We start from the raw sequence: 23,992 nt of genomic DNA, 5'->3' as shown, positions 1-23,992 counted from the left end.
TGAGTGAAAAGTACATGAGACGTCTTGTACATTGTGCAACTTCTTATGAATTTACAATTAATCAAACCTTGTTAAAATCAAAATAACAAGACTTTTTTGATTGTTAGTTTTTTAAAGGCAGTTAGCCTTTAACTATGAAGCTTTAGCTGGGGATCTCACATTATCTCTGTGTAAAGACATACACTCTCCTACTTACCCTCTCTTTTTCTATGGCCTAAAAATGCACAAGAAGAAATGTAAAAGCAAAACCCAGTTGTGATTACAGACCCACAGAGCAAATGCTGCCACATTACAGTGATCTGGTTGGGGACAAAAACAAGTATTATTTCTGATTAGGAAGGCTCTTTACAAGCAGGGGAAGGCAGGTGGTGTTCAAATAAGGAAGCCTGGCCCTGCATGGAAATGTGCGATAACGTGGTGTCTCTTGGCTACTCCACTTGGAGCCTTAACAACACAGGAAAATGTTATCTTCCAGAAACATATGACTTTTCCTATCTCTTCAATTATAGACCAAGAAGAAAAGCAAACAATGCCAGTGTGCTTCCTCCACAACCCCTTTTGGAAGTCCAGAGGGTATATCCTTCCACTGAAAAAGTTTCCTAACTTGAGATATCCTGCTTACAACCTTCGAGCACACCAACCAAGAGAGCAGCTTCATTGGCTGAGCTGGCTCCACAGGGAAACGCTAGTGACCAGGTATCCAGCTGTCCAGGTCACGAAGAGCCTTGCGGGATCATTATTGGAGACAGGCATTTTTTGAGTTCTAAACCAAAATAACTATAGAGTAGAAGCCAAAATATGTACAATAATGCCAAATGTATGACTCCCAGGATGGAGTTAGAGAAAGCAGAAAAAAAAAATATCTTTGCACTTGTGCAGTTGAACTTAACCTGTTCAGCAATCACTATACACAGCAGAGTGCAGGCCCTGGGGACACAGCAGAGAGGGAGCTATGGTTCTTGCCCTCAGAGATCTTACAGTTTAGAGATGGGCAAGTATGCCAATGTAAGACAGCATGCCAACTGCTGTGCCACACTACACACTGGTGCCCGGGAGCAGAGGCAAAGGGCCCCCAACCTGGTCGCAGCTGAAAAATTGGGAAAGGCTTCCCACAGGGGTGAGGCAGAAGCAGAGAGCTGGGCTAGTGAATCAGATGATACCCTGAGCACATTGAACAGCTACGCCCTCCAGTGTACTGCCAGGATTTGAACTACAGGCGTTTCCAAGAATTCTCTCTCCACCTCATGATTTACACCCTGCAGAAAAGCCACTGTGATTACCAATTTGCTCAAGATCAGGAAAGGTTAGTCCTTGGCCCAGACCACACAGGATTTGATTCCACATTTTCCTCCATATGCTATTGCTTAAGGACAACGATGGTACGGAGGTATGTTTTTAAAACAGTAGTTAAAAATGTTGATAAGACTTATCTTAAAATGTATTCAGGATTATAATAGTAGAAATGAAGCAGCCTATACTAGTTTAAGAGAAACTTGGAGGACGAAGTAGCTCCTTAGGTGAAGGCGCACCAAACTTCCACAGGAATTGGATAACATCTCCAAGAAAGTTAACTGGATCCCTGGCCCAAACCCACCACTCCTACCACATTCCGTTCTTAACGAATGACACCAAAACCCACCCTGTCACCGGAACCAGGACCCTGGGCATCTCCTTTGACTCCACCCTCCTCTTCACCCTCTTCCATAACCAAGCAGTCCTCATGTGATTCAGCCTCAGTGTTTACAAATCTAAAACACTATATGAAAACCAGAAATTTCAAATCAGTGGTTAAAGGATCGATTATTAGATACATTGAGATAACCAGACTTTGAGACAAGAATCTCTATGGTAAAACTCTCATACCATAATGTAAAAATATTTAATCTATTTGGAATTTATTTTGAAAAGAAGTATTTGTCTATGAGAAAACATACTTGAGTATTTGTGCCATCTAGGGATAATGAATTACTTTGTCAGGACATCTCAAAAGAAAAAAACTGATTTGATTATATAAAAATGCAAAATTTGTCAAAAAATAATGCAAATTAAAGTGAAAAGGACAAGTTGAGAGAAATACCTGTAAAAAGGATTTCAATATGTACAAAGCTTTTTTTAATCAATAAGATTAAAGATTAATACTTCAATAGAAAAAAGGAATAAGTGGTCCATCAATAGGCAAATCCCTACAAAGAGAAACAGTCAAACACATGAAAAAGTGTTCATTATCACTAATAGTAAAAAATGCAACAAAGGAACAAGACAAACAAATGAAGAAGCAAAAACTCATAGACACAGACAATAGTTTAGTGGTTACCAGAGGGTAAGGGGGAGGGGTGGGAGATGAGGGTAAGAGGGATCAAATATATGGTGATGGAAGGAGAACTGACTCTGGGTGGTGAACACACAATGGGATTTATAGAGGATGTAATACAGAATTGTACACCTGAAATCTATGTAATTTTACTAACAATTGTCACCCCAATAAACTTTAATTTAAAAAAATGCAGATTTAAAAATGATACATCATTTTTCAGTCATCAGAACATGAAAGATGACAACGATTAAGAAGATTCAGTGTTGGTGAGGATACAGAGGAAAAGATACATTCACACATTTTTCACGGGACAGTATCTGGCGAGCAATTTATCAATCCATATTAAAAGTTCTTAAAAATGAATATGCAACTTTCAGGATGAGATGATGAATTTAACTCATGAATCTGACATCGTCCTCTAGTCAAAACACACTGAAAACTACAGTAAAGGGATTTTCAAAAAAATAAAATAAACCCATAACTGCCCAGGTCAGGGAAAACACAAGAGGTAACGACCGCAACACTGGGGAAGCTGGAAAGCAGACTCACAGGGTAAGCACAGCGACAGGTGTGTCAGACGTCTCTGCTGTCAAAACCAGTAAGCCCAACCCAAACTCTCAGTGTGTGTGTGTGTGTGTGTGTGTAAAATACATAATATGAAGTTTTCCATTTTAATTATTTTTAAGTGTACAGTTCAGTGGTATTAACTACACCCACATTGTTGTACAACCATCTCCAAAACTTTTTCATCTTCCCAAACTGAACCTCTGTGCCCATTAAACAATAACTCTCCATTTCCCCTGGCCAAGGCCCTGGGACTACCTAATCACTTTTTAAAAGGTAATCATGAGCAGTCAACATGATCCTGGACACCCAAGGAAAGTGTGCAGCATGGGAGACATAAAGTAAATAATATAAAGAAAAAAGCAACTTGTGGAAACAGAATATGAAAGGAGAAAAACTAAAAAACAAAATTAAACATTATTAATATCCTCCAAGGGATAAGAAAATATATTGCTTCCATTAAATAAAAATAATATGCTATAAAAAGGAACTTTCAGAGAATAAAAATGAGCAATTAGAAGTAAAACCATGATAGCAGATATAAAAATCATACTAAATAGAAGGGAAGGAAGATAAAATTAAAGAAAGCAAAACAAAGCAGAACAAAATGGTAAGATAGCTGAGAAAAGAAAAGCAGGGGTGGAATAATGGGAGGTGCTAAAAGAGAGAAAAGAGACATAATGCAGTGGAATTATCAGTTAAATATTCCAAGAAGTTTCCCCAAAACTGATAGACATCAGATTCCAGACTGAAGCTACTAAATGTCCAGCCCAGTGGTTGAAAATTGATCTACCCCAGGGCTCATCATGGTGAATTGCAAAACTTTGGGGACAACGTGACGATTCCACAGGCTTCCAGAAAGGAAAAAAAGTAATAGATCAGGAATTTGAATGCCTTTGGTTCTTTTTAAAACACACTGAAAGACAGAAGATAATGGAGCAAAACCATCAAAATTCTGAAAGAAGGTTATACCTAACCCAACCAGGCATCATTCACATAGAAGATTAGAATAAAGCTTTCTTCAGATATGGATGATCTCAAAAGATTTGTATCTTCCTCCAGTCTTTCTTAAGAGGCTCCTAGTTGTGCATTTTACCAAAATAAGCAGGTAAACCAAGAAAGAGAAAGGCATGGAGTCCAGCATGCAAGGGTGCTCGGAGACGCTCAGGAGCGTGCTACAGGGGCGTCCAAGGTGGCATGATGTATGGGCACGGTGGCAACATGCCCGTCGCAGAGCAGGGTGCCCGAGGCACACACACTGAAAGTTTCAGGTACTAGCTCTCTGGAAACTTACTGCCCTTTAAGCTGAGGATAGATTCTCTGAAAGAGACAAGAACTTTTAATATGAATTGATAATTTGTTCTCCAGATACGAGGTACCGACCACCAAAAGTGTATGAGTGTGTCTTTTTCTCTGTATCCTCACCAACATTGAATCTTATTAATTGTTGTCATCTTTGCTGTTCTGATGACTGAAATGTCTGAATGAGGAGAGATTGTCCCTTTCTTCCCTATAATTGGATGTTCTCAACACAGGCTGATGAAGTTTGAGCTCTCTCTACATGCCTGCTGCCTGGAGCAGCAGAGAGCTTTCATTGCATCCCTCAGATGTGGTCTGCTCTGACTTCCTCCATGGGTAGGCAGTCTGCCTTGATGAGGTCAGAGGCAGAAATCACAGAGCAGCCATTCCATAGTCCAGATTTATGCCTTATGCCCAGGACCTCGCTCACACAGTAGCCCTGCCAGATGTCCCTGTGTGAATGAGCCCTATGCTTCCCTAAGCTGTCTCATGACCTAGCCACATCTTTTCCAGAGAGGCTGTTGTAAACTCTTACGAAAGCACATGGGTCAATGCTCTCGTTCCTGACATGGCAGAATAGCAAGCATTTATCAATAAGTACAGTTTAAATATTAGGTGGGTGCAAAAGTAATTGTGGTTTTAAAGGTTAAAAATAATTGCAAAAACCACAGTTACTTTTGTACCAAGCTAATAATAGAAGGGCCAGGGAAACTAAGCTTCCCCACCCCAGCAAAATAAAAAATAAAAAAATTGGAAAGTAAGAAACAAAATTATCACTATTTGAAGATGAAATGACATTATATATAGGAAGCTCTAAAGAACATACAAACACATACTCACACACACATGCACAAAACTATTAGAGCTAATAAACAAATTTAGAAAAATAGAAGGATACAAGATCAATATACAAAAATCAGCTACATTTGTATACACTAGCAATGAAAAGTCCAAAAATGAAATTAAAATAATTCCATTTAAAATAGCATCAAAAACCTAAAAATTTAATAATGAATTTAACCAAAGAAGAGCAAGATTTGTATATTGAAAACTATAAAACATTGTTGACAGAGGTTAAACAAGACCTATATAAATATAAAGACACCCTATATTTAGGAATTGGAATTAGTGTTAATATTGTTAAGTTGACAATATTCCTCAAATTGACCTTTAGACTTAATGCAATCCCTTACAAAATTCCAACTGCCTTTTCGCAGAAGTGAACAAGCTGGTCCTAAAATTCACAGGTCAATATACAGAACCCAGATAGAAGAAACAACTTGGAAAAGAGGAACAAGGTTGGAAGACTCACACTTCCTGATTTTAAAACTGACTACAAAGGACCAGTTATCAAGTCTGTCTGGTACTGGCATGAAGATAGAAACATTGATCAGTTAAACAGGATTTACAGTCCAGAAATAAGCCCTCACATTTCAGTCAGTTGATATTTAACAAAGGTGCCAGGACCAATCAATGGGGAAAGAACAAGCTTTTCAACAAATAGTAATGAGACAACTGAATACCTTCATGGGAAAAAAATGAATTTGGATCCCTAACTCAAACCACATACAAACATTAAGTCACAATCAATAAAAACCTACATGTAGGAGCTAAAACTATAAAACTCTTAGAAGAAAACAGGTGTAAATCTTTGTGCCCTTGGATTAGGCAACAGTTTCTTAGATATGATACCAAAAACTCAAGCATCCAAGGGAAAAATAGATGAACTGAACTTCACTATAATTAAAAATGTTTTAACATCAAAGGATATTATCAGTAAAGTAAAAAGACAACCCACAGAATGGGAGAAAATAGTTGCAGATGCATTTACAACAACAACAACAACAAAAAATACTTACAGAATATATTTGATAAGAATGCATACCCAGAATATATAATGAACAATTACAACTCAAAAATTAGAGACAAATAACCCATTTTCAAAATGGGCAACAGATTTAAATAGACATTTCTCCAAATAAGATAGACTAATGGCAAATAAACACATGAAAAGATGCTCAAATGATTAGTCATTAGGGAAATGCAAATAAAACCCGGGTTTTAATTTAAAGGCCGGGTATAATTTAAAGAAGACGGAAAATAACAAATTTTGGTCAGAAATGTGAAGAAATTGGAACCTTCACACTTTGCTAGTAGAAATGTAAAAAGGTGCAGGTGCTGTGAAAAACAGTCTGGTTGTGGAAAACAGTCTGATGGTTTCTCAAAGTATTAGCCATAGCATTATCATATGGCCCAGCAATTTCACTCCTAGATATATATCCAAGAAAACTGAGAACATGTCCACATAAAAACTTATACATGGATGTTCATAGCAGTATTATTCCTAATAGTCAAAAAGTGGGAAAAACCCAAATGTCCATCAACTGATGAACGAATAAAGAAGATGTGGTGTATCCCTATAATGAAATATTATTTGGCAATAAAAAGGAATAAAGTATTGATACATGCTACAGCCTGGATGAACCTAGAAAACCTTATGTTAAGTGAAAGAAGCCAGACATAAAAAGACATATATTGAAGATTTCATTTATATCAAATGTCCAGAATAGGCAAATTCATAGAGAGAGAAGGAGCTTCGTGGTTGCCCAAGGAACTGGGAGAGACTGCTAACGGGGTCAGGATTTCTTTGGGGAGCAATGGAAATATTCTGGAATTAGACAGTGGCAATAGTTGCAAAACATTATGAATATACTGAAAGGCACTGAACTGTACATTTTAGAATGGTGTGTTCTATGTTATGTGAATTATATCTCAGTTAAAATAAAGGAAAATAAACAAAAGATGATGTGGTGTATCAAGAATTACCATTGATATAATTCTGTGCACCTTTAGCCCCTCAAACAAATTTCAAGGCAAAATATGCTGAGGTTTGGGATATGGCCAGGAAGGGTCACACTCAAGAGTAACTAACAGGAGGCATGTGGGAAAGGCAGGAGGAAAAGCGTGGAAAGACTTCCGGTCTTTGATGAGGAGATAACTGAGAAGAAGGTGAAGCTCTTCACTGGAAATAAGGATAAGAAACAGGTTTCCAAGGCTAGGAGGGAAATGGTAAGTTAGTCCTTGGACCAACTGAGGTGATGGTTTTCGAGGGGCCCTGGATAGCCATCTAGGAGACAGAGAACACAGGTTTGGAGCTCGGGCAGAGGCTGAGCTGCTCTGGGCCGTGAGTACAGATCTGGGGATGTTCAGAACGTGCACAGTAAAGAACTACCCAGTGTCCTGATGGCAAGAATCATGAGTGATCCCAGGGAAAGCAGGGAGCTAAGGAGGAGGACGAGTAGAGGAGAAGCCCGAGAGTGCTGCCGGGCCTCAGGAAGAGAAGAATGCCAGGAAGAAGCCACCGACAGTGTCCAAGCAACATGCCGGGTCGGAGCCGGGAGGTGCCAGCTGGACTGGGTGAGCAGTGATCACTGGCAAAATCATCTGAGTGATTTCAGTTTAATGTACAAAAGTACAAAGAATTTCACTGTACTTGGGCTTAACTTACGCCAATATCCATATTCAAGCTCAATGAAACAAATTACTTAAAAAAAAATAATAACCAGGGAAAAGCCCTGACTTGCCTATGCACACAGATCCAGTTGTCTGGCTTTACTCACACCTTCCCTCAGCCACTCTTCTTCTTTTTTTTCCCTGAAAGAGTATTTTTATCTTGAATGGATGTGATAACACATGGAAGCAGGGGGCTATGTTCCCACCTGAGCTAATCTTGACCAGCCTGAGAATGGACCATTCTACCCTCATTAAAGCTTTTTTAATTAAAAGGGAAATATGCTTCACAGTTTAGGTGGAAAACGAGAACACTAACTTGTTTTTACTATAGGATCTTAACTATGTAAAACATGCATTAAAAACAGGGTGAGAACATGGGCAAATGAGCAGTTGCTTCTGGCTAGTCTCTGAAGTATTTGTTTTTTCCAACCATATGTGCTTTTGACACATTTGAATTTTCCTACAAAGAGCATGCCTTACTTTTAAGATCAGAAAAAATGGTAATGCTGAAAAAAATGTTATAATCAAACTCGAAACAGAAGGTAAGCAGGGATAAAAATATTAATGCTAAACAAAGTAAATGGAAGGCAAAAAAAAAAAAGGTATGTTTTGAAGATAAAGGGAGCATTACATAATGGTAACAACCACCACTAATAATGAAGCCACGCAGATACAAATCTATGTTGCCAAAGAAACTGACAACAAGCTACAGAAATCAAACATTATTAGGAACACAGGAAAGAATAGTCACTGTAGAAGGAGATGTTAAAACGCCGTTATCAAAAAGATGTAATAAGATAAACTCGTAGTCAGATAGACAAAATTGATGCCAGGCAGGAATTCAATTCCATGATTACAGTGTAGGGTTTTTTCAAGTGTATATAGGATATTTACAAAGCTCAATAAGACTAGTCACAAGGGAAAAAATTCTCAACAAAGAAAAAATGTTAAATTTCTCTTCCCATTAAAGAAAGGCACTTCTGGCCTGGAGAAAATATAGAGGCTAGAGCAGGAGAAAGAAATGAGAGAAATGCCATCAATATGGTCCACTCCAGGTACCCTAGGTATTTGGGGGGACAGGGAAGGATGAATGGGAATTAACTTTATGGTCAGACTAGACCAAATACCTCTTCCTGCTTTTTCTCACCCACTCAGCATCTCCATTTAAACCATAAGTGTGAGCCACTGAAATGGTACCTATCTCAGTGGGTCTCACAGTGTGGTGCCAGCAGAATCAGCAATACCCAGGAGTTTGTGAGAAATGCAAATTCTCAGCACCCCCTCCACCTTCAGAAGCTGAATCTCATCCAAGGTGGGGCTCCAGGAGGTTCCTACCTGAAAGTATCTGGTGTTAAAGGTGTATCAACACCCAGGCTCCCTGAGCCCTGAGCAGGTTGACTGAGGGGAGGGTTTTACAAGGCTCCCAGAGTCCTTTTGGGATGAAGCTCCCATCGTCCACAGTACCAATCTGCCTAATACACCTTTGGGGGTGCCTTCCCTTCCCAGTGCTACCTCCCCACTCTCCTCTCCACTTCCCAAATACAAAAATGCTCTCAAATCTTTGTGTCAGGGTCTGCGTCGGGGGGGAAGGCATACCAGACATCTACCAGAGAACCTGCGGCTCGTGTTCTGGCCAGGCCTGGCTTAGGCTTGCATTCCTTCCTCTCTGGCTGGGCTCTACAGAGATGCCCTTGGGAGAGGCAGCCCCACTGGGGGAGCCCTCACCTCAGCTCAGTCCAGCGCTCATCGTTTGCGCTCTCCTCTGGGGCTGACAGCTCTTCTCTGCAGCACCTCCAGCCACTCTGCCGCCAGCCCCTTGCCCTTCCAGCTTCATCGCTCCCTCCCTCCTGGGTGACACTCACCAAGGCTCAGCTAACAGCCAGGCCCTTTGGAATAGATTCCTGCCTAGAAGCGGAGGTGCAGATATGCAAGCCATGGCGCTATCACTGCTAGAGCACCCACAGCTTGCTGAGGCAGCACAGAGAGGGCCTCACAACCATGTCAGCAAGGACTTCGCCAAGAAGGTGACACGTGTGGAACCTGGGGAACTAGTGGGACTCAGCCAGCAAATGGGGGAAGGGGTGAGCAGTAGGGTCTGGGGGCACCGCTGAAGCAAAAGGTCTGCAGTGGGTGCAGAAAGGCTGCAGAGAGGCCGCTGAGCTGCCAGAGAGAGAGACTTTGCCAGATGACTTAGAGACTTCAAGGCACTGGAAGAACATCCTCGCAAGAAGACTCCCAATGTCAGTTTTAGAAGAATCTGTAGATAATGAAGTGGCCAGAGGGAACAGAGAAAAATAGGGATGTGAAAAATTCAGCAAATGACCCATCTGTCCTCATAATCTGGAGGCCCGGGAGAGGGCAGTGGCCTGAGTGGCACATCTCCGAGTCCAGGCACCCTCAGGCTCTTCACTTGCAACTGTACTGCTGACTCAGAAGGGCCAGGGGGACTTCAGCTGTTGGGCCAATGAAACGTGATAGGCTCATCGTGCAGCTGCTGAAGACAAAGGGGTTCAAACAGGGCCTGTGGCTTGTCCTGCCTCTTGCTCGCCCTCTTCTGACCAGGAGGCACACGGGTAATCCTTGTCTATTCAGCATGCAATAGCAAGGGCTTCAGCCTGCCCCTTAATCCTCAGTTGCTCAGAAGGTAAGCCTTAAGCATGCGCCCGCCCAGCTGGCTTGCTTTTCTGTCATCAGCTTGTGAGGGTTTGTCCCTGCAGTAACACAGTGAGTTCTGTAGGCTCTGAGCTGCCACAAAGGCATAATAGCCTAACCAACCCACCCAACCACCTCGACACCAGGCGTTTGTCTCCAAGGACCTCAAAGGATTTTTGCCATCACCATCCAATATTTGCTTGTTTCATTTATTTATTGTTTTACGTAAGCCACCATTCCTAACAGAGCTAAACTCCAAAAGGCCTGCAAACACTGCTCATTTCCACCTACAGTCATTGCAGCCGCAGTGGCCCAGTGGGGAATCCCAGGATAAGATGAGCAGTTCCCGTCACAGGACAGAATGTCACCTTTCTTTTGCCTCTCAGAAAAAGACAACAGAGATGGGGTTGGGAGTCGGGGGTGCAGAGGAATTAAGCCCTTCAATGTCATCTTCTTTAGGGAGTAGGAAGAGGGAAAGAAAATTAGTCTAGAACCATAACCAGTTACTTATTCTTAAGTGCCCTAGAGGACTCGAGGATGAATGAGCCAGCGTTTGCCTAGCCATCTTCCTCTTAAACAGCTCCCACTGCCCGGGAACAGGAGATAAAGACACGTGGGCTCACTTGGAATGAAAAGGGGCATCCCCCCCACCCCGTGATGTCATACTTGTGCATCTGCCTCTCCAGGAAGCTGGCGCAGGCGCCCCGCCCCATACCTTCATCACTGTTGTCGTCCACCAGGATGATTTCCTTCAGCAGCTGTGTCGGCGTGTGGTTGACAGCACTGTGGACCGACCGCAGGATCACCGACAGGGCCTCGTTCACAAAGATGAAGATGATGGATATCTGGGGCAGCTCCTTGTTGTACTTGAGCTCCTTACACCTGGGAGGAGAGCAGAGGAGAGTGGAGTCAGAGGAAGGCGAAAAGCACGGGACTGCTTCTGACACAACAAGGATTTCAGCCCAAGCCTCGTACATGTTTTCCCAAGGCACAAGTCATCAGTTCTCTCTCGGCCGCTCCTGGTTAAGACCTGAGAATAAAACCAAGGAGAAGAGCATTAAGGGATCCAGCCCCACCTCTCCCAAACTTAGCACCCTGTGCAAATGCGAAACGTCAGTCTTAGGCACACATCCACTGTATCACAGGCTGCTGTACCCACACTTAACCCCTCATCCCACATCAGTGCCCACCTGCCGGACTGCCCACTGTGTGCACCTGCATTTCTCTGTCTGGAGCCCCGCTAAGCAGCTACCCGGCCCCCATCAGCTCTCATCCAGAGACCGCTGGAGGGTGATGCATAAATACCCAGGCTCCCTGGGCCCCTTGGCAGGTTGATTCTGAGGGGTGGGTTTTACAAGGCTCCCAGGGACCCCTTGGGATGAAGCTCCCATCGTCCACAGTAGCAATCTGCATGACATCCCCTTTGGGGGAGCCTTCCCTTCCCAGTGCTACCTCCCCACACCCCTCTCCACCTCCCAAAAAAACTAATGCTCTCAAATCTCTCAGGGTCTATTCCTGAGGGAATGTGTACTGAGACATCTACCAGACCCTGTTCTCATGGAGCTTACATTCTAGAAGACATAAAACACACATGTAAATAATCATAATCAAGGAAGCGTGTCCTCTGCCTGCATACGAGTGTGCGGCCTGGCACACCCCAACTCTTCCTGCCAGGGTTCTGAGACTCTCCCTGGGGCAGGTGATGGCACCACCTGCCTAAGACCCAGCAACTCTCCCACCCCCAAAGCAAGGGGAGAATGCTTTTCATTCAGGCTGGGCTCAGGGGCACAGAACAGGGGCCTCCCTGGAGTCCCCAGTGACGTAAGAGATGACGAATACCTAGGGTACAAACTCTGCATGGCCCAGTCACGGGAGCACCCACATTCTGTGGGGGAGCCCGGGAGTCTGGTTTCATGCTTAGTCTGAGCCCCAGCGGAAATACTACATGGAAACAGAGGAACAGCGTCCGGAGCTCGTGCATTTCAGTGCCTTCCCCTTTGCCTTGCATGATTCTGCACAACATTGAGAATAATGGGGGAGAGAGCAGAATACGGACGGCGGGATGGAGGAACGGAGTGAGCAAAGCAGCACCGGAGAGGGAGCAAGAAATATGGCTGCTTTTTGTGCTGAACAGCTTGGCCTGTGTCAGGCCATATTAATCACGTAGGCAATTTTCGGAAGAAAATAAAGTTTTGTTACAATATACATTTGTGTCTCCTGGAAGAGATCGTCCAGGGACCCATTGATCATGCAGCCTCGTTTTTACCACATCGCTGTAACTTCACTTCTGGGGCTGCCTGGGAGATTAGAATGGTTACTGGCAGGCTCCTGGGCAGTCAGCGGGGATCATCTCATTTACTGTGTGATGATCCGAGAGAGGAGGGCACCCTAGAAGGTCCCTCAGAGCCCCTTTGACTGGGGACTGGCACCCATCATTGCCTGGCATGCTGGCAGCTGCTCCTTCTCAGCTCATTACTCACCAGCCCGTGCACGTGAGCACACAACCGTCTACACCCACCCACTCTGAGCATTCATTCCTGGGGCTGCTTTCTTTGGTCCTTTGTTTTTAACAGCTTCTGCTCCTTCAAATTAAGAAGCAAAAAGGCCAGACTGCACTGTACCAGCACAGTCTGCTCCACCCACAGGCAATGGGGTCATGCTGCCATCGAGACTGAGTTGTGAGTCTAGCCTCTTGGCCAGAGCAGGCAATACCCCCTGGTGAAACAGGAAATGTGGGAGCCTCAGGGGAGCAGAGGGTGGATCCTGCCCCTTCCTGGGCCAGGGAGGCCATTCAGTAAATCATGGGGATTTCAGAAGTGAGAAGTGCTCTGCTACACACTGCACATGTTCCTCTGGGCATACTGCTCATGTGTCTTCACCTCTACAACTGTCAGAATGATCCTCACCATCCCTAGCTCTGGGTGCCTGGCTAAGATATTCACTCATAAGGATCAAGTGACACCGCCTTAGAGAGCCCCATGAAAATGCAATGTAACAACTCATGGAGAGAAGCAGTCTGCCTAGCTGGCCCCTCTGTCCTCCCTTCTGGCTTCTTCGTTCTCTTTTGTATATTCCCCATCACCATCGGCCAGGCTTCCAGAGTTTCCACTCAACCCAGACCCTTCCTGCAGGAGCACCCGGGACTCTCCTCCCTCACAGGGCCCAGGTATCTAAGTTTGCCTGCTTACAACCATTCACCTCTGCTGTGCCCGAGGGCCTTTGGGTTCCACAATAGGCAGACACTATGAATGCAGGCATTATTATGAAAATTAGCATTATTTTTGTAGGTCTTTCAACTCCAGGGCAGTAGGCTCTGCCTTAAAATCTCTAACCTGGCTTGTTGCCTGATGTGTGGAAAATGAGCAGAATATGTTTGTGAGATGGACAACTGAAGTTTTAAGCACTTTCTGTACGGAGGAGGCACTGACAGATATTACATTACTGGATGGTCAACGAGAGAGAGGCTCGCAGACCACAGAAATGAGAGAGACTGCAGAGAGGAAGAGAACAGACAGGGTCCTGCCCCAAGGCATGGCTGCTGAAACAATTGTCTCAATGGCTCTCAGGAGACTCTGTCCAAACCTCACATATCTGGGTAGCCCACACCCTGTAGACTGGGGCTGACTTGAAAGAAGCCCCTCCCCTCACTCCTGAGTCCCTGCAGAGCTGAGGGAGTGGAAGGTGCCCAGTGCCCAGAGCCCCCGGGGTGGGCATGGCACTCCCTGGGTAGCCCCAGTGATGGCCAAGCAGACTGGGCAGGCAGACCTGGGAAAGGGAGCCGTCAGCTTGGCTTCAAGCCCCGTCTCTATATAATGGAACATACAGGATCAGACACGTTTCCTGCCTCCCTGATGCTTTCCAGGCTGCAAAATCCAGGTAAGAGTAACCTGAGAGGTTGTGAGGATAGAAGGATAGATGCCTTTCAATAGATTGAAAGGCACTCAGGGCGTGAGGAGAGAATGGCACACCACAGAAACGGCAAAATACCTCAAAATCTATAGCTGTGTGTGTGTGTGTGTGTGTGTGTGTGCGTGCGTGCGCGCGCGCGCGTTGTGTGCTCCCTCTAGCAACACAGACTCAGATCTGAGTCCCAGAAATCACAAATTTCCTTTCAATAACTAGTCAGTAAGCAACAAACAATCCTTCGTCTGAAAGAAGACGGTTGGCAGGAAAGCAACCTTCAGGTCTGGATCAATGGCAGTGAGTGAGTGCTCCAGGCCGGAAGGGGCTACAAAGAATTTCAAGACCAGGTGCCTCACCTCAAAGGGCTCACAGGGGAACAGATTTTTGTGAAGCTGTTCTCATAGAGAAAAGAAACAAAGTGAGGTCTTTTAGATGCCTTACATCTGTCCACCCAACTGTCTGTTGAGCTGTCCACGTATATGCCTGAGATGCTTCCACGTATATGCCTCAGTAACTCCCCTTGGGTGACCTGTTTCCCCTTCCTCATCCCCCTCACCTCAGAGCCTTGACATTGACTTAACACCGAAAGTGCCCATGCTCTTACTTCACTGATGGCGAGCAAGAAGAGGAGAGCCAGGAGACCTGGCTGCCACTGAGAACCCACCACAGGCAATCGCATTTGATGTGAAAGAAGGTGAAGGGCAGAGGCCTCCAGCAGGAAAGAAATCAAAGCCCAAAGAGTTGGCCACACCCTCTCCTAAGCAGACCCCTGCTCGCGACCACCTTTTAAGGAAACATCTTATATGACCCCGAAGTGGTCCAGATGAGAGGTATCAAGACACACTGTGACCCAGTCCCAGTCTGCCAACCTGGAAACAGAAAGATGACACCAACATCCCCACTGTTGTAAAAGAATGTAGATGCAGTGTGGTTCAGGAGACCCAGGAGGTTACAGATGATGACGGTGATAATAACTAACACATTCCTAGCAGCCTACATGCCGAAACTGCTGGAAGCTTCCATACACCATACTGTCTCATTTAATCTGCACTGCAGCCTTATCAGAGGTAGGCAGTGTTATCATCCCCATTTCACAGATGAGGACATTGGGACACAGAGAGGTGAAGTCACTTGCCCTAAGTCACACAGCAAGTCTGCAGCAAGGTTGCCTGGATGTGCACTTCATCATCTGCTGTTTCGACTCTCCCAGGTGCCCCTGCCAGACCAAGGCAGGGTGTGGTAGCTGCAGCAGACAACCCCCTACACAGCTTCTAACCCAGCCCCTCCTAGGTGGGAGACCTTGGCTAGTTATTCAGTCTATCTGAGCCTCTGCTTCCTTATCTCTGATCTAAAAGCTCCGACTAGGAGATGGCCCTCCATGACTTGCTGCACCACGTTTGTGGCCTGCTGGGGGCAGAATGCAGATCAGGACAGTTCCTTCCAAGTGGGATATGGGTGAGCAAAAGCCAGCCCTCCACCCCCAGGATTAATAAGGTAGAATGTGGGCAAAGGTTATAGTGGTCGGCTGTGAATCTGAGCAGGGTGCCACCTTGGGTGTAGACCCCAGGGAGCTATCAAAAGCCTTTTAACTAAAGGACCCCCCCCCCCCCCCAGAGAGAATCCACGCCTGCCCTGGGCCATACAGAAGTGTCACATAGATCCTGCTGCTAATGAAGCTTTTTGGTCCTCGCACCAAAGCCCGACTGTCTGGCCTCCATCCCCCAGGGCAGGGTCAGAAAGCCCCAGGACCTGTGGGTGCACCTGTGTGTGTGCCCTGGATGGCTAGGTGGAGCCAGTTCAGGGCAGGTGCCCACAGGCCCGCACTCAGGCTCCAGTTCTGTGCCTGCTCCCATTCCTGGCCATTAGTCCCTCAGGTCCCATCTAAAGTGATGGTTCTCCTTCCAGGACCTACCTGGTTTCTCTGTGTCACTTGGCTCACGTGACCCATCACTGTGGGGCCAATCTGCAGGGTGTTCCTACCTGCTCACCTCAGTTCTGGCTCCCAGGTGCAGTGACAGCCCTAACCTTCAGTCTCTGCCCAAAGGTCTGCCCCACCCTAGTGAAGGGACCAGTTACTGAGCAGCACCTGAGCTCTAACCTGCTCTCAGTAACGGAGAGTCCTGGGTTTTGACAGCTGAGACACATCCAACACTCTAACAAGGCAGTTAGTGACTCAGTGCAGTAAATGCTAGGTGCCCAATGGCTCTACTTCCACCAGCCCTGATGGATGAGCTGAGTGGACGAGGAGGGAAGGTGAGATGAGCTATGAGCTGGATTTGAAAGATGGATCAACGGATCAAACTTGCCAAGAAGACAGGGAGGGGCGGACAGGTAGAGCTCTTCTGAGCACACGGAGGCACCAGGGTCCCCTTATTTTCTCTTCCAGAGCCTTCCAGAATAAATCTGTCTAAGTTTGTTTAGAGATGGAGTAGTAAAGAACCAGGTCTTGGAGACACAGACTCACATCAAGCTCTGCAAATTCCTATGAGGCTGATTTTCATTTTCAAAGTGCTTCAAAAACAGGCATAAGGTCACAAAGACCCATTAATCAAGATTCTACAGCTGACTAGTCTGTGTTCTCAGTGCCAGGTCTCTACACCTAGCTTGCGAGGCTCCAGGAGGCAACATGGACTGAAATGAGAGGGAGGAAAGTGCAGAGAGCCAAACGGAATAGGTAGTTTGAGTCAGAAAACACAACCTTGCCATCCCAAGAGCAGCCACACTCTAATGAGAAAACTCTTGAGAACTGACAGACTTAGGACACACGTTCACATCCAGTCCTCCCACTGTTGTGGGCGGAAGCAGGAGGTGAGCACTCCTTTTCTGAGTACCTTGCATCATCACCAAATCTACACATCAGGTCCACTTCAAAATGGAGAGCCCAGGGATTTGAGCATCTACCTTATACATTCTGAATGTGCTTACGTATGAAAGCAAGGCTGGAATACACCCCTGTGCCACCCCCCTTTGCACTTCCATAACTGGCACACCTGTTCCCCAACCTCAGGCCACACTCTACCTTGCCTGGACACAACCTCGCTGGCCAGCATCAGGTACGCTGGAAGCCCACATTCTCAAGCTGAGAGGTGAAAGGGCTCCATCCCCAAGAAAGTGTTAGTGTGGCCTAGCCGCTTGGTAATACGGTTCATTTTTCCAACAGTGATATGCAGTCGCCAGGGAGAAGTCTCAGGAAGGAAAGACAAAGGTCTGCATTCCATGTGGTCATGAGAACCGAACCACAAGCTTCACCATAGCCGTGGCTGTTGTATGCCAGTCCAAGCTCCCCAAACCAGGGGTCGGACCCAGCAAGTGTAGAAATGGGGCTCCTCCTTGGAAGCCCTACTGAAAAAGCACCGACACTCCTGAGCCTGGAAATGGCCACGGACACATGCCGTGCATGCTGACAGACACACAACATCAGAATGCCCCACATGCCTTCTATGGCTTACCACTGCCCACAACCTCACTTTGTCTCCAACAAGGGGACGCACCCCTCCCACTTCTCTCTCGCTCACTGTGGACATGGGGCTGGATTATAAGGTCAAGTCACCATGTAAATTGAACTGCCTGTGATGGCTAATTGTATGTGATAACGTGGCTAAGCCACAGTACCCAGATATTTGGTCAAACATTATTTGAGATGTTTCTGTGAAGGTGTTTTTTAGAAGAGATTAACATTCAGATCCCAGGCTTGGAGTAAAGTGGATTACCCTCCACAGTGCAGGTGGACCTCAGCCAATCAGTTGAGGCGTTTAAGAGAAAAAAGACTGAAGCACCTGAGAAAGAAGGAATTCTGTTAGCAGATGGCTTTTGGACTCTGCAACCTCAGCTCCTGCCTGGGTCTCCAGCCCGCCTGCAAGCCCTGCAGATTTCGGACAAGCCAGCTTCCTTAATTGTGTAAGCCAAAGTCCTTAAAATAAATCTCTCTTTTTCTCCCTCTTTAGATAGACAGATGATAGATAGATAGACAGACAGACAGACAGACAGACAGACATTTTACTGGTTCTGTTTCTCTAGAGAACACTCTCTGATATATGACCCTGTAGTCCAGAATAAAAGATTCTACCAGATTGAGCTGTCACACCTCATCAGAACCCTGGCATTCCAGTCCCTCGGTCCCAGCACAGCCTCGGACACCACCTCGGCACAGCCAGGAAGCCTCTGACCCACACGACAGATGACCAGAAGGACTACCTTGTTGGGGTTACTGCAGTGGAATTATCTCAAAACTTCCATGACTTTTCCTGGACCTCACCATTGCCCAGAGCTGCTACATCTCAACCATCTTCACCTTCAGCAACTACAACCTCCTTTCGCTTCAGTTCCCCCATCTCGTCCTCCCCTAACACCTGCTCTCAGACCTCCACAGGACCTCCGGGTCCTGGGACGCTCTGATTTCTCCAGGACATTAGCCCTTCCCTGGCGTCACATTCCTCCACGCTCAGCTAAAATGCACGCACTGCCTTCAACCTTGCCCTGCTGTTACCCTCCTCGTTCCCTTGGCCTCTTTCCCACCAGCCCCGAAGGACCCCAGCTTGGGATGAGTTGTCCATCTGACTCTCCTGCCCTTCACACAGGCTGCTGAAACTGCTGGGAAAAGTCCCCACAGCTGCAGTGGTGACAAGACAGAGCTGGGGTCTCCAATCCCCGTGGCGCCCTTAGAGCTGCCCAGCAGCCTTCTTTGCAAGACAGGTCAGGGCCCTCAATCCTCGCGCCCACCACCATGTGCCCCACTTAACTTGGGCCAAGCTTCCTGTCACAGCAACTGGGCTTCTACGCCACAGAGGAAACCGAGGCTACGGCAGGAATCTGTGAGCGGCCACATGCCTGCGGCACCAGCCGAGCATCGCCCAGCAGCCCGTCAGAAACGCACATTCACAGGCCCAGCCTCCCCACTGGATCGGAACCGAGTCAAGCTCTGCAGGTGATTTCTACTGCATGGGGGAGCAGGAGCGTGACAAGCGCGTCCTAGACCCTCCCCCCCCCCCCCCGCTTCCCCCGCAAACTTACTGACCTCTGAGCTGAGCCTTGAAGGAAGCAGAGTCAGAAGGTCAGAGCTCACCCCACCTCCGTGCTGTGGACTCCCCAGCCTCCTCCTACCTCAGGGCCTTGCTTCACCCACCATTCTCTCTCCTCTATCTTTAATTCCTTTGAGGGCACCCCACCCTTTGTCTTCAGGAGTCAAATTAAAATCATGACCCAGTCAACATGTCCAAGAAATCACCAGATTCTGGAGATTTTGCCACCTTTAGGGTCCTTTATGACACTCATGTCCCCCCACCCATTTCTACTGCCTTAGCTGCACTCCTCATCAATTCCCTCCAGCATGACACCAAAAGCCACCTCACTGGTCCCTGGCCTCCAGTCTGGCCCTCTGCAGTCAAACCCCATCCTGTCCACCCCACTGCTTCCAGAATGTTCTTTCTGAAAGGCAAATATGGTCGTATTACTCCTCTTCTCACACTGTCCCTCTGCCTTTCCATAGCTTCTGGAATGAGGCTCGGACTCCTCTGTGCAGCACCCACGCTGAGCCTGCTTATCTGCCCAGCTTCCTCCCCATGCCCCGCATTCCTCCAGCTACTGCACACTGTTCGCATTTCCCAGACGTGGGAATGCTGGCTCTCAGCTCACACACACTTGTCTCTCTGCCTAAGCGCCGCTCCTGTGCCCAGCATCCTCTCCTCCCCCGGCCCCAGCTTCGCGCACCCTGCCAGGCCCCCAGCAGGATGACTGCGTTCTCTCCCCCTGCACACCGTCACACTCGTGCTCTTCACTCTTCTTCCCATTGCAGGGTAGCTAGTGGGTCTTTATTTTTCTTTACCCAGCACAATACCTGGCAGATAAATGGTGACTGAATGAATAAATGAAAACCCTCCTGCTTTCTCTATTTATTCCCTCTGTTCTTCTTGCACTCAAAGGCATCCCTGATCTCCCCCCCAATTAGAACTTTGGTGATGGCACCTCAACACTGAAAAGATACCATCCTGGACACAACTGCCTGCTGTCTCCCTGGATTTACTAATCAGGCCTCAAATTCTGAAAGCTTGGGTCACATGCATTAACTAGCCCTATACTCTCTTTTTCCTTCTCTCCTCATCAAGCCTTTCCTATAGTCCTAGGAAAAAGTGGTATCATCTGTAGCAACAGCATACCTTGCAAAATCAGGTGTGGGGCTGAATAACTGAGATGTACGAGGCCTCTCTTGTAGACCTCCCATTATGAGGGAAAACACACACTTTGCTGAGTGGCTTCACTTTCTCCGGTTGCAGGAACAGCACACCTCATCAGATCAGTGTCCGCTCAGAGAAGTCTCCGGGACAACCGCCTGCTCCAGCATTTGAGGCCCTGTGTGTCCCGCCTACCAGTGGCACTGGGCCTATTTTCACGAATCACGATCCAGCTGGCTCCACGCATGGCATGAGTTCTTGCACTGGGCTCCACGGAGCCCCATGAAAACCCTCATAAAGTCAATGCCGCATGTTGTGGGTGTAGGAGTATTTGTTTGTTTCTGGGGCGAGAATTCATACATTTCCTCAGCTTCCCACAGGAGCCTGGAGGAGAGGATGAAGCCAGGCTGCACAGACCCAGCATCGCTGTCAGTGTGCGGTCCCCTGCCTGGTCGCACACCAGTGCCCAGGCCCTGTTTCAGGCAGCTTAGGCTCCACACAGCTCTACGCTCCCCTTGCCAGCCTGGTTCCCATAAACATTTACTTTGGAATATTCCCCAAGCCATTTTTGTGTTAGCACTGATCACCTACTGGCTCCATGGCCTCCTGGGAAGTCGCATTCTCTGAGTTGTGAAACATTGCTTTTCCAAGGACAAGGCAAGGCAATTGTCATTAGCCAGAAAATCCATGAGACTCAGCTCCACTTGGCTAGGTGGCAGCTATGCCAGTTCAAGCTGTAGTAGGAGGTGGTGATATGGGCAAACCCCTCTCTTGACTCTATCTTCAGAAGGTGTTTTTTTTAAGTGAAAGAGGTTGACTCATTTGTGACAACATGGATGGATCTTGAGAGAGTAATGCTGAGCGAAACAAGTCAGACAGAAAAAGCAGAGAACCATGTGATTTCACTGATATGTGGTATATAAACCAAAAACAACAAAAGAACAAGACAAACAAATGAGAAACAGAAACTCATAGACATAGACAATAGTTTAGTGGTTGCCAGAGGGTAACGGGGGTGGTGGGTGGGGGGTGGGAGATGAGGGTAAGGGGGATCGAATATATGGTGATGGAAGGAGAACTGACTCTGGGTGGTGAACACACAATGGGATTTATAGATGATGTAATACAGAATTGTACACCTGAAATCTATGTAATTTTACTAACAATTGTCACCCCAATAAATTTAATTTAAAAAAAAAAAAAAGAAAGAGGTTGACTGACCTTCTCTAACCCTCAGTTCTCACCACAGTTCTGTGCACACTGCTTTCTCCAAACGGGTAGGGAGGAAACACACATATATGGGGCTGGGGCTGGGGCTGGGGCAGCGGCAGTCTCAGAGTCTCCATTCAGTAGACGAACCTGGCCAGGTATGATGTAGCTTATCTTACTGCATTTAGCTGAACAGAAAAAGAAAAGAAAAACCCTAAAGTTTTATTAAGCCATGGCTCAGGAACACAATTTCTAAAAACAATTAAGAGTAAATTAATGCAGATAGTTTCAGGCCAGAGCTAAGAAAACCTCAGTGCATTTAAGACACAGGAAATGCTGCTTTAGTTATTCATGCACAGTGTTTATCCTATAACCTTTCAAAGGTGAGTAGAATGAGAGGAGACAGCCCCAACTGCTGCAGGAGGGACGAAAATACATTAGAAAATTGTGCCAATTGGAAAGAATAAATAGCTGTATTCCAAGGCCCAGCAGATCCAAAATTTGGTCGATAGGATTCTTCATAGAAATTGAAGGCTGCAAAACACCCTGCTCTCAGCCAAATTGTCGCCCGCCTCCAGTCCTCACCCTGCACAGAGCTGCACTTTGGTTCTAAAGGTTGTTATCGTGTAACTTCAGCACAGCAATGAGAAACATAATACTGAACTAGCTATTTTTCCTTTTAGCGTTCCAGCCACATTGGCCAGCCAAGCTCATCTTCTACTGACACTGGCCCTGAAAACACTTGTGTTTATTCCCACATCTGGGCCACCACTCTGACTTTGGTGTTAGTTCTATTGCATTTACTATTGTTCCCTCCACATGTGAAGTTTTCCCCGAGGTCAGGTCCTCCCCACTCTGAAGCAAATCCCACACACCAGCCCCCCAGGCCCAGTTTGGTAGTAACCTGGCCCTACCTCTCTCGTTCAAACCCAAAATGCCTCCCCCTCCCTGAACTGCTGGTGAGGTTCAGCAGCTCCTTCTTGTCCTGTGTGGCAAAATGCACTCAAGTCCCAGTCCTGCCCCTCTACATGTGCACATCCTCTGCCACGTGACTTTGGAGTTTTTGTTACCATAGAGATGAAGTCTAGTTCCCCATGCCCTGGATCCAGGCTCAGCCAAGTGCTTTGACCAGATGAACAAGGTAAAGTGCTTGTGCCAGCTCTACGCATGAGCCTCAAGAGGGCGGAAGGGGAGTGGTGAAGAGGTGACCCGGGGGGACGCACATGCATGTGTGAACCCAGTCCCTGCAGCAGCTCACTATGCCAAGAACTTGGCAGTGCATACATCAGCTCATTATTTTTCATAATGAGCAATAACATAGGTATCCCCATTTTGCAGTTGAGAAAACTGAGGCTCAGAGTCACTTGCTCAAAGGCAAGTGAGTGGTAGGCGGAGCTGGACTTTACATTCACATCTACCGGACTCCAAGGTGCTTTGTCTTAGCCTCTGAAAAAAGGAAATGATTTCTCGAGAAGGACCTGAGTGGAGAGCCTTTTAATGGCTTCTGTTTAGTCCTCTGTATTTCACTGTTGTCTTCAGAGTTCTACACCAAACAAGTACTACTTACATAACTTAAAAATACCATAAGTGTTACTTTTAAAAATATTTCTATGGAAATAATTTTAGCATTCGATACATGATTTCAATATTGACCTGAAAGAATAAACAGGAAAGAATAGCAAAACTGTTGCAGGGGAAGGGTTTCAAAAACCCCAGAGACATATGTGATGAGAAAATCCAATATAAGCTAATATCATTTAATCAGGAACAAACTGAATCACAAGTGAAACAGAACGAAGACACCAGAAACAGACCTTGTCTTGGAGAATTTATGCCGAGAAGGCGTCACAAACCAAACAGTAAGGAAAGTCATTTAATAAATGGTGATGGGACTATACTGTCTCCCTATCGAGTCAAATAGCAAGAGTCCCCCTGCAAACACACTGTGAAGTAAATTTTAGACAGATGCGACAGTTAAATTCAGAATGCCAAATATAAAGTAAAATAAAAATGTAAGCAAAAATACATAATATTCTGGATATTGAAGAATCTTCAATAGTTTGGTAATAATTGCAAACCTCTGATCACAAAAACAATAAAATTTGAAAACAGCAAAATGCAAAAAAAAAAATGTACAGCAATTACAAAAGAGTTAAAGATAATGAAAGCTCAAAGAACACAATTAGATAAATAAACAAAAACATGAACACACAATTCAGAGAACAAAAGAAACCAATAAACATGAAAATAGGTAGACCCTCACCAGTAATAAAAGGATTTCAAATTAAAACAGTAATGAAATGTCATTTTGCCTCTAGGTGAAATTACAAATAACTTTCTCTTGCTTCTTTATACATTTTCTGTTCTTATT

The 23,992-nt window shown here is 46.0% G+C and overlaps 1 protein-coding gene across 2 annotated transcripts in view; it reads right to left on the bottom strand.

The window, feature by feature from the left end:
* GALNT17 (polypeptide N-acetylgalactosaminyltransferase 17) overlaps nt 1-23,992 on the bottom strand; it is a 513,668-nt gene that overhangs the window by 257,378 nt on the left and 232,298 nt on the right. For both annotated transcript variants that reach the window (XM_019715773.3, XM_088796796.1), the window contains one exon: nt 11,058-11,224. In XM_019715773.3, the coding sequence (XP_019571332.2) occupies nt 11,058-11,224 (167 nt within the window). The remainder of the gene's footprint in view (nt 1-11,057; nt 11,225-23,992) is intronic.

The sequence above is a fragment of the Rhinolophus sinicus genome, chromosome 3 (assembly GCF_057876585.1).
Source record: "Rhinolophus sinicus isolate RSI-liver-muscle chromosome 3, RSI-T2T, whole genome shotgun sequence".
NCBI lineage: Eukaryota > Metazoa > Chordata > Mammalia > Chiroptera > Rhinolophidae > Rhinolophus > Rhinolophus sinicus.
This window is presented reverse-complemented; position numbering and strand designations above follow the sequence as displayed.